At 33.6% G+C, this 12,443-nt stretch overlaps 1 protein-coding gene across 2 annotated transcripts in view; it reads left to right on the top strand.

Moving 5' to 3' along the window:
* LOC110460718 (muscle M-line assembly protein unc-89-like) overlaps positions 1-12,443 on the top strand; it is a 207,370-nt gene that overhangs the window by 33,562 nt on the left and 161,365 nt on the right. The window contains exon 1 of one of the 2 annotated variants that reach the window (XM_021513786.1): positions 8,966-9,034. The exons of the other annotated variant lie outside the window; for it this stretch is intronic. Within the exon in view, the coding sequence (XP_021369461.1) occupies positions 8,981-9,034 (54 nt within the window). The 5' untranslated portion in view covers positions 8,966-8,980. Of the gene's footprint in view, positions 1-8,965; positions 9,035-12,443 lie in introns of those variants that run through there. 2 annotated transcript variants of the gene reach the window in all.

Raw genomic sequence — 12,443 nt, 5'->3', positions numbered from 1 at the left:
GTTCCAGGTGGGGTGTAGGGGATATGTAAAGGACAATGCGTTACAGTTGGGGTGTAGGGGATATGTAAAGGACAATGTGTTCCAGGTGGGGTGTAGGGGATATGTAAAGGACAATGCGTTACAGTTGGGGTGTAGGGGATATGTAAAGGACAATGCGTTCCAGGTGGGGTGTAGGGGATATATAAAGGATAATGTGTTCCAGGTGGGGTGTAGGGGATATGTAAAAGATAGAGACATTGAGTTCTAGGTGAAAAGTTTTATCCAAACAAGTTTTTTGACAATTGTTTAGTGCAATCTATATCTCCATTCTAGAATACAGTCAACTGAAAGCAATCAGTTTTATCATTGAAATCTAACCCAATCTTTGCTTAAGACTATTTTATTTTTTTCAATTTGTGGACAGACATAATAGCCTTTTTTAAGTGAGAGTACCAGGGTATCGCCTAAATTGTTGTCTCCAGGACAAAATGTAGTTACAGAATGTTTTGACAAATTTATAACATTTGTTTGTTGGTACAAATACTTCAGGGAGTGGTAATGCGATCTTCATTTCAATTCTAATTTTGTTTTTTTTGCTTACATATTTATATCTCTTAAAGATCTTTGAAATCAAATTGGTTTGCAATTAAACAAACATATATAGATCACAAAAAGGTACCTGGAATGGCTGAGGTAAGAATTGTATGAAGCATTCTTTTCAATCTTTGCCAAATACTTTATACACAGACTTCTCATTAAGTCCCAACAATTTCCGACACTCTCTCAGACAGAGGTAACTGTCTTGGAGTTTCAGTGGCATTTTGAATTTTGGTAAGGTGATATACAAAAAGCTGTCAGGTGTAATATTTTGTAATGAAGAAAATATGAAAAATAATTCCTACATTTTTGGATGTAGAGGAGGGTAATGTGTGCAGAAAACAGATAATCAAAGGTGACTACAGGGGACACAAACTTATAACTGCTACATGAGTTTGTGGAACAATCATGGTATTTTAGGCAAGAGGTATACTATTTCTGCAATATTTAAGGTATTCTTGTGTTATGGTATCTACCACAGTCTGTTTTTATTTTGTGAAAATTTCCAGAATATTTGTTGGACATATAATTGTAAAATCACAAGTGCTATCTGGTTATATAGGAGACCAGTCGTGAGTATTGTACCTGTCTCGAAGATCACAGGATAACGTGATCACCTTTAATGAACAGGTGTAAAGTTTGTTTACGTTGGGAGGGTATAGATAAATGTATACCAAGGACAGGTGTATTAACAAGATATTGGACAAGTAAGTAGAAGCCGTGGTGTCAAATATGCCACTATCATGTAATAAGAGAAGATTTGTGCCAGTTTAAACTTTCTGTCCGAGTTTGGCTTTCATCATTATTAGAGGGCTGGATACCGAGAGAAACGGTACGTACAACTACAAGCACCTGTTAAGATAGATTGGTAATTACACCTATAGGAGTTCCATGATAGATGTATTTCAGATCAAAACCTGAAATACAAATTTTTGTGAATTGTTTTAGTTATTTTTTATATATGTAATTCATATAAACACAGTAAATTTCTCTATAAGTTCTGATGTATTTTTTGAGAAATTGAAATTCAGTTTTGATGTAAATAGAATTTGTGATATGGAAATTGATGTTTTACCTGTTGAGCTGACACATACCACCAGGTAATTAACACATCATCATATGTACAGGTGCAGTGACACAGGTGACAGGTCTTAATTACAGTAATTATTAAAATGTCATTAATCTTAACACCACACTGAAGTCACGATATTTATGTATTTTTTCTGAAGAAATGATGAACAGCTTTTAAGGAGGTCATTACAGGGTAATGGAACAAATCTAAATTGGTGGTATTTTTTGTGCGATATAACACGCAAGGTACTGACATAACGGACAAGGTACTATCATCTGACAAATTACTTAGGATATATGATGTAAGGTACAAGGTTGCAAATATTAAGCGTATAGAAGATCACGTGGTGATATGATATAGGTGTATAAAATAATTTCTGGAAAATATGACACTGAATTTGAAGATCTATATACTATTAAAGAAGGCTCAAACACGTGAAGTCATAACCTTAGAATACAGAGTATTCAAGTTTAAATATTAGAAAATATTTGTTCACACAAAGAACTGTTGACATGTGGAACATCCTCACGCCACAAGTAGTGAATGCCATGACATTTAAACTATATGAGTACGAAATAGATGAACCTTGGAAAAATCAACCACACAAAAAGTGTTTTAAAGTAAATATTTAGCTATGAGCTATGCAATTACAATTCATTATAAAGTCATGTATGTTTTAATTACAATTAAGCTGACTATCAAAGGATTGTAAATCCTGTACATATTTTATACATTTTATCAGAATAAATAGGTGAATCTGTGTTTAAGGTTGTGGTCCTCAGAGGCTCAGAAAATCTGTCTAGCTTCGCCACTGTGAAACATCATACTCCGATGATTTATCACATGTTAATCTGGACATTTCAACTCTGTTTTCCAGAGATGTTGTTACCATCTCTATAAAAAGTAGATCTAAGTTCCATTTTGATTGCGGAGTATTAGTGATTTGATAGGAAAAACTGATAAATCCAGAATCAGATTATATAAGTTAATATGTTTTATGTAATATTAATTATAGAAAATATTTCTATTACTTAGAAAACAGCAGTATCTCTTGAATGACCAGATCTACTTGTTTTATTCTTGAGGTATTCATTGAGTAAATATTTTATTTCAATTTCATTTATAAAATTCTCCAAAATAAGGAGGTTTGACTATTATATATATAAATCATAAAAAATGAGATTATTGGATAAAGATTACCAGCTGATTTAGTTGTACAGTGAGGCTTGCTTATATATTGCTATCCTCGAGCTCATAGCCATAAGGAACGTTAGCTCAAATTGTGTGAAAATAATAGGAACTGCTTTTGAATGAGGTGTTAGATTAAAGCCACCTATAGCTACTTGACATAAAGTCCTTGTTATTACCTGTGTAAGCTACCTGTGTAAGTTATCTGTTTAAATTGCCTGTGATGTAACTGTCACCTGGTAAGGTATCTTACAGTAAGTAAATCTGATTAAATACCAGTAAGGACCGAGCTAGGCCTTTGTGTAATCCCTACTCAAGTTCTATCGTGTCTTTTGTGTTACATAAGCATGTTATTATGGTTCTGAAGTACAACAGTAGCGGAATCCATTGACAATATATCTGGATGGAATCTTTGCAATATCAAGTACATTTCTACTCTTTTCAATATCAACCAAAACAAATGCTGATTTACAAATTTTGTTTTTATCATTGATTTTGGTTTAAATTTTATCAGGAAATCAGGAAATTGTTTTATTTATTTAAGGAATGAAATTTATTTTTTCAACATTCATGAGGTCATAACAACATTGGCTTTCTGGACATATTTACCAAGAATCGCATTCATTCATTATATTTATATTTTAAAGTGCTTTGAATTTTCCGATGCAAGCAGAAATAAAAATACTACCGACATTTTTTTCTATTTATGCATGAGGGTAACGCAGTAGAGAGAACAGTGTGTTTTCCCTCAAAAACGTAAAACTTTCGCTGGGTATCCTTGCAACAGCATGACAACAAAACACACATAATATAGTTCCATTTTCAAAATTTAGTTTGTAGAATTGACACAAATGGGATATTATTACCATGTACCTTACACACCTCATTTGAGCTTTAAACTGAAGCATATCATGTTTAATGTTAAATCATATTAGCATAACTAAACTACATCCAGGGCTGTTCCACTGCGGACGTGTACCAATTACACCCTGTTCTACGTCATTTAAGTGTATCAATACGCAGTTATGAGGTCACCGGTGTTATGCAAAAATGAATGTCATTTTCACGTATGGGTCCAAGCATACAGAATGTAACTATAACTGTAACGACAACCTCCTACTTCACCCTTAACATTAGTGGCAGACATCTTTGTAAATTAAATTTTGTTTATTTTATAACAGTTATAAAACAAGTTCAATCAACTTATATTATTTACTTAAGTTGGTCATGAGGCTATATGCATGAGGTCTTAATGTGGGAGGAAACCAGCGTGCCGAAGAAGACCCACATGATCAGGCATGTGGCCCCATACCTTCTGACACCCTTAAATAGCTCCCGTAAATACTTGCCAACTTTCCCTATTTTGGAGGGAGACTCCCGATTATGGACCCTAAATGCTAAATTATTCCTGTTTTCTAAGATATGATGATTTAATCTGAGAGAACAGGTCAAAAGAAGTAATTTAAAAGTGTTTTTTTTACCTGGGGATATTGTACACTTATTTTATTCATGCTGTTAATTCTACGCGTGTGCAGTCTCCCCCATGGAAATTTCAAAATGTCGGCAAGAATGAGCTCCAGGGAAATAGACCTCAGCCATCTATTCATTTCAAGAAAGAAAAGATGACTACATGATTTGTTTATCCAGATTTTTTACAATTGAAAACTCAATCTTCTCAAGAGCAGCTTTACGGTTGATTTAAAACAAAAATAGGAAAGTTAGAGCTTAATTCTAACATGGAATAATGATTCTTATTGTATTTTACTCCAATAATACCATAAGGAAATCTAATGAACAAAATAGCTTGTATTTATCAGGACTGTTGTATATCTTTAGAACATGTCATTAATTGTGATAGAATAACGAGGTTTTAGTGACGTCAGACATGTATTGGGATAGCATTTATGTCAGACATGTTAACATGCAGTAAACATGCTGTCTACAATTGTATCGGGGTACCTGTGAGTTATATGGAACAATCAAGATTTATTGATTGAATTAAACTGTAACAGATTTTATCACATAACATTCTCATAATGGTATGTCACAAACAATGGACATGCTACAAAGTTGTCACCTAAATCTACCCACAAGGCTCACCCAGTTTGTTCACAATATACCAGGGTTTCTGAATTTACCCATAATTCCTGCATTGACTCCTTCCTGTTTTGTGCGCGGAAGAGTCCATTGTGATATGTAGAAATCCAATTAACCTTAAATTGTTATATTGTATTAAAATTTAAAAATGTTTGATCCAAATATAGTCTACAAGAGCATACGCTGACATTATCAGCCTGTTACAGGTCAATAATTAATTACCACGGGAAACTCATGGCTGTGTTTTATTTATGTCTGGTATTACCTGCCCTTGTGTTGACCTATAAAATTTGTCTGAATCATTTGATTAACGCCATGTGGGGTTTAGAGTTTTGTGTCGGACAATTCCTGTAAGAAAACAAAAGATCTGATTAAGGCAATGCTATCTATACCGATGGTATCAGATGTTCTGTGTGAGTCATGTTGATTCTGTCTGATTTATAACCCAACATTCCTTTTTATCTGTCAATTAAACAGATACAAAAGCTGTTCCAGGTGATATCATTGAAAAGAAAAAACCTAATTTCATACATTTTCAGCATTAGATAATGTTTATATTTTGATCACCATAAATTCAGTTTGATTTTATCTTATTGCATTTGCATATAGACAAAGTGACATTGTAAGGAACAAACATATAAACAAAGTGACATTGTAAGGAACAAACAGCATAAACAAAGTGACATTGTAAGGAACAAACATATAAACAAGGTGACATTGTAAGGAACAAACATATAGACAAAGTGACATTGTAAGGAACAAAAATATAAACAAAGTGACATTGTAAGGAACAAACAGCATAAACAACGTGACATTGTAAGGAACAAACATATAAACAAAGTGACATTGTAAGGAGCAAACATATAAACAAAGTGACATTGTAAGGAACAAAGATATAAACAAAGTGACATTGTAAGGAACAAAGATATAAACAAAGTGACATTGTAAGGAACAAACATATTAACAAAGTGACATTGTAAGGAACAAACATATTAACAAAGTGACATTGTAAGGAACAAACATATAAACAAGGTGAAATTGTAAGGAACAAACATATAGACAAAGTGACATTGTAAGGAACAAAAATATAAACAAAGTGACATTGTAAGGAACAAACAGTATAAACAAAGTGACATTGTAAGGAACAAACAGCATAAACAACGTGACATTGTAAGGAACAAACATATAAACAAAGTGACTTTGTAAGGAACAAACAGCATAAACAAAGTGACATTGTAAGGAACAAACAGTATAAACAAAGTGACATTGTAAGGAACAAACATATACACAAAGTGACATTGTAAGGAACAAACATATTAACAAAGTGACATTGTAAGGAACAAACATATACACAAAGTGACATTGTAAGGAACAAACATATTAACAAAGTGACATTGTAAGGAACAAACATATAGACAAAGTTACATTGTAAGGAACAAACATATAAACAAAGTGACATTGTAAGTAACAAACATATAAACAAAGTGACATTGTAAGTAACAAACATATAAACAAAGTGACATTGTAAGAAACAAACATATAAACAAAGTGACATTGTAAGAAACAAACATATAAACAAAGTGACATTGTAAGGAGCAAACATATAAACAAAGTGACATTGTAAGGAGCAAACATATAAACAAAGTGACATTGTAAGGAACAAACATATACACAAAGTGACATTGTAAGGAACAAACATATTAACAAAGTGACATTGTAAGGAACAAACATATAGACAAAGTGACATTGTAAGGAACAAAAATATAAACAAAGTGACATTGTAAGGAACAAAGATATAAACAAAGTGACATTGTAAGGAACAAACAGTATAAACAAAGTGACATTGTAAGGAACAAACAGTATAAACAAAGTGACATTGTAAGGAACAAACAGTATAAACAAAGTGACATTGTAAGGAACAAACAGCATAAACAACGTGACATTGTAAGGAACAAACATATAAACAAAGTGACATTGTAAGAAACAAACATATAAACAAAGTGACATTGTAAGGAGCAAACATATAAACAAAGTGACATTGTAAGGAGCAAACATATAAACAAAGTGACATTGTAAGGAACAAACAGCAAATTAACACAACATTAACAAACATGAACAACGTGACATTGTAAGGAACAAACAGCAAATTAACACAACAATAACAAACATAAACAAAGTGACATTGTAAGGAACAAACATATAAACAAAGTGACATTGTAAGGAACAAACAGCAAATTAACACAACATTAACATATAAAAACTATACTCAGAATACTAGCGTGATATTAAACTAAACACTTTGCAATCCGCCTTCCTCAGTTCAATAGGCTTTTTAATGAAGATACCCAAATCTAAATGAAAATTTGATCATAAGTAGATGGAAGTCTAAATCACATTATATATATTGTTTTAATCTGCATGCATGGATTCTGACTCAGTCTGATAAAAAAATATAATCTTTCAGCTCTTTTTGATGCTTGTTTTACCAAACGAAAACAAAATGATGTTCTAGTGTGAGCTAATATACTTTCTTTTAAACATATTTTTTTTTTCTTTTGGGAAAGGAAATAAAAAAAATGTTTAAAGAAGAAAAAGGGGATGATCTATTGCACGCTATTTTTCATGCTTCCTGTACATGTGATTTACCACTTCCTGTGGCTTACATGTTATTGTTTTTGTTTTAAACATATTTTATTGCCTTTTTTACATAGCAATGGAATTGGGCACAAGTTTTACAACTTATATCAAGCCCTTTTCCTTAGACATGTTATTGTCTAAGCTTAATGTAGATCCGTGTTTATGCTGTATAGACAGGATTTGTTGATTCCAATGTGTCAGTGTTTAGATAAGATAATATACAAATCGGCTTGTCCTTGAGGAGGTGAATTTAAGGGTCTAAAATCACTGTTAATCTTCTGTCTGAGAACATTTAAACCATTCATAGTAATTATAGAAACCAGGCTTTAGTATAGGTATATGCCCCCAGGCATGTATTGTACCTGACCCTGAAGTGACCCAAGAGGTCACTACAAGAGGTCACTACAAGAGGTCACTACAAAAACCAGAGACCTGTGTAAACCAGATTTTCAGTTAGATCGCAACCAATTCTCATGCCAGGGACCTCTCTAAACCAGACTTCTTACATAAACCAGAGACCTCTCTAAACCAGACTTCTTACATAAACCAGAGACCTCTCTTAACCAGAATTCTTACATAAACCAGAGACCTCTCTAAACCAGAATTCTTACATAAACCAGAGACCTCTCTTAACCAGAATTCTTACATAAACCAGAGACCTCTCTAAACCAGACTTCTTGCATAAACCAGAGACCTCTCTAAACCAGACTTGCATAAACCAGGGACCTCACTAAATCAGATTTCTAGATATATCCTGAAACCTACGCAAACCAGGGACCTCTCTAAATCAGAGTTCTTACATAAACCAGAGATCTCTCTAGACCAGACTTCCACTGAGATCCGATTACAATTATTCTGAAAAAATCTATCTGTCCCATACACAAATATGGTTGTTTTTCATATGTGATCAATTTAGAGAGACCACTCGTGTATACTAATATAATGACTAACCTTCAAGTAACAATGATTTTTCTTTTTAAAAGTAGGAACTAATATAAACCTGACTGATCAGTGCCTTGTATCTAGGTTTGATTAAAGTATTAACATTTTAAAGTATTATGCGTCCCCATAAAGTAATAAATCAATGAGAAGTTTGTGATCGGGGGTTGGTTTGTCTGGCCCAGTCATTAAAGAGTAGCAGATTATCCTTCAAGCCAAAAGCTAATCCAGAATGTGGGAAATTTAATCCTCGCTAAATATAGGTGCATATCAATTAAAGGGTTTGCCTGTCTATGGATGTGCCCGAGCAGGAGTGTAGGGGTGTATATACTTATAGATAGGTATGTTTTATGTGTAAATACTTAGCTATGTATTAGCTATGTAAGTCATTGTCGGGTTTATCAATGGAATTTAGTAAGATACCAGCGTAGTCCCCCAGTAGTAAACATGAACGTACAATCACAATCCAACATGGACGGGGAACCGATGGACAATTTGTCTGATGATTGTTCCGACAATGAAGCGGTAAATATGTTTAGTTTTTATGTTATGTTATATTGAATTCATGAGTTTGTTCAGAAATGTAAGAATGTAGATTTGATACCTGTAGTGTATCCTGACTGTGACGATCATTTATAAACAGATACATCAGTTCATTTGTAGTGTGTTTATTTAGATAATTAATTACGTACATGTGATGGGAATTCTTAGCCTGAGTTATAAATGTGATGTTTTTAAGGACAAAGACTAAAGAAAAGAACGAAATCAATGTGTGTGGCAGGGCTAGAACGAAATCAATGTGTGTGGCAGGGCTAGGTCTATTGTTAATGAACAGCTGGCTTATTTGGTAGAACGTCGGTCAAGAGTTCCTTTAAAATACGTCTCTGTTGTTTAAAGCTGTAAAGAAATATGAAGTTTACTGATGACAAGTTTTCAGAGAAACTCTGGATTTCTATTTGATGTTTTGATGCAGCGCAAATTGTCAATTGCTAATCATCAGATGACTCTTTTTGTCTTACATAATTCTATTTTTGGTAATATTGTTTTGTATGAATAGGAGATATGAGAAATCTGTATCAGTGTCAGATGCTGAATGGTAGCTAGTTTTAATTTGTATCGGTGTCAGTTGCTGAATGGTAGCTAGTTTTAATTTGTATTAGTGTCAGATGCTGAATGGTAGCTAGTTTTAATTTGTGGTTCAGTTTCATATCATCTGATTCAAATTTAAGATGTAACAAGCGTTAAGCAAATAAGTCTGCAACTGTTGAATGACAACAAATATGCTGATTTGAAAGACAGAAATTCTTAGAAACAATTAGAGTGCATAAATTGAGAGAGAGTAAATGCCAACATGCTATCAATTCCTTGTCCAAGTCACTATTTTTGCTGCACATTTTTTCCTTGAAAAGATAGCTGTTATTTTTTTTTTTACATTTTTATCTTTATTTTCAAAATCAATCCTTTTTAATAAACTTTCATGGATTATCTCACAAAGTATATCATGAGAACTGAGATAAACTGGCGGAATCTGTCAATATGTCTCCAAGAGTCAATTATGATCCTGAATGGGTGAAGGTGAAGGGAGATAACTCCTACTGACTTGGTGTTTATAAATGCTTACACCTGACTCTATAGTAAGGTCTTATAAAGAGTCATACTTAATCTCAGTTATTGCTGCCATAGTCAGGGTACTTCGTATTAGGGTATTAGGGTTTTAGGGTACTAGAACTAAGATGGTAATTGGTGTGATATTGGAATTATCTATAAGTGTAGGATAAGATTTCCCGCGTCAATTTTGTACAACATGCAGATAGTTGTGATTTGTATCTGAGCTATGGTATCAATTTGGTATGGGGTGTGTTGCATAGGGCAGTAAGGAAACAGATCAGGGGGTGGGCAGTTATTTGTTTTACAGCTGATAATGTCACTGCTGTCAGGTTTCAACACATGCAGTGTTTCTTCCTTAAGCTGGCTGTGTATTTATTCTGGTGAGATCTATTACTTATCGTCCAGTCCCCTGGTTATAGATGTCAGTGGTTCCCTATTTGTCCTTTAGTACTAGGTCAGTGTGGACTGGACAACCTAGGCTTGTTTGGCTCGCCCGGTAACATTGTATCCTAACATTGACTTAGTCTGCACAAACTTGGCCATACACACAGATATCTGTACATTGACCCTTACTACTATATATATACTGGGACATAATCTAACCTTTCGTTGGGGGTCTCATGGGAATTTAGTCTTCCATGGGAATCTTGCCACATAAACCAGTAAACATCACCTCAATATTAAGTGTATATGTTGAAACACCAATGGTTCTTCTGTTTACAGCACCTTTAGAGATTCCATGATTATAGGATTTGACATTTACTGACATGCTCCTTTGAATAGCTCCTAACATTCGTGTATTAACTAGAAGAGTAGTGCCACCAGAAAAAGTGTTATTCCCCTTTACATGTATATCCCTCTGACCTGACTCTGTGAATTAGAACTTTGGGTTTATATCCTGAAAATGCCTTGTAAAGAGCACACAGCCTAATGGTATACATGCATGTCAAGGTCACCATTCCCTCCTCCATTGATGATGTCTAATGGCATCAGTGTGTTTGCTGTACATTTTGTTGAGGGTCATGTGTCATCTAAATTTAGGTTTTGTTCTGGTTGAAAATTGCTATTCTATCAGGAAGTAAAGAGTTATTTCTTTTCAGGCAATAACTACTGGTCATAAGCCACCTTGCTGACACCTCCACATGTGTATATGCTTGTGTGTGTAATGGAAGTTTCATTTATGTTGTTTCTTTACAGTGTGACGATGTTTCCAACAGCATCTCTTTCCGTAGTGCCGCCTCACTTGATTTTTACACTATAGAACTTACCTTAAACCCTCAAATAATACTCACCTCTGGATTATTGGGTGTTGTGGGAGCAGGACAATACTATGATGACTTTCGAAATCCAATTCTGGCTGTCTGTTTGGTAGACTAGAATGTTAATTAACCCTTTGATCTAATTCCATCCATTTTAAAAATTAGAAATATTTGTCTTTTATTATGTTTCACTTTGAAGTATTATTCCATATATATATTTCTGGTTGTTTTAAATTCAGTGCCACATCATTTCCATTGGTTGAACAGTTTCTCGTAAGGGACTATGTATATATCACCGTATAATCTACTTTTTGTGACCATGTCCATGAGGTGGAAAAAAAATCTTCAATAATGAAGTTAAGTTCAAGATTATTTTTTTTACTGATATGGAACAGTCAAATTTGGTTTGATATAGGATAGTGCATAAATTAATATAGAAATGGACGTCATCAATATTGTCTCCCCTCGTCCCTCCGCCCAGTCATGTTATACAGATAGTGAGGGTAAACATTACGGACAAACAATAGCGGTCAAGCTTTGGTTTACTTACTGGATGATTAGTGGACATTACAAACATTGTAGTGGTCAGTAGTTATACCTACTGGTTGGTAGTCAGTGGTCGTTGGATTTTAGGAACATTTTGGACCAATTCTTTTGCAAGTAAGTTTAGACCGTCTGAAGTAATTATTTGGCTGGAAATATCAGTGGTTTTCAGCTGCAAAATTGGTGTCATTGCTTCCATTTCAATAAAGCTAGATAGAATATTGAAATATATATGGAAACGTAGATCTGGTTTTATGTATTTTATCTAACATGGTTTCGTAAATATCACACTATGAGTCATTGTTTTATCAAAGAGGAAGTTTTTAAAAATGAAATCCATAATAAATTGATAGTGGATGATTTCATATTGACGTGCAGTAGTCAGCTGTTTGTTTTTACGTAAATCAGATTGGTAACAATGCACTAATTATAGATTAGTGATATGATTTATTAATCATATATTCTCAGATATTTATATATAAATCTGTTTTATGACTCGGATGATATGAAAGTGTATGATGTAC

The sequence above is a fragment of the Mizuhopecten yessoensis genome, unplaced genomic scaffold, assembly GCF_002113885.1.
Source record: "Mizuhopecten yessoensis strain PY_sf001 unplaced genomic scaffold, ASM211388v2 scaffold10477, whole genome shotgun sequence".
Taxonomy (NCBI): Eukaryota; Metazoa; Mollusca; class Bivalvia; order Pectinida; family Pectinidae; genus Mizuhopecten; species Mizuhopecten yessoensis.
The sequence above is the reverse complement of the archived record's forward strand: the minus strand, read 5'-3'. Positions and strand labels throughout refer to the sequence as shown.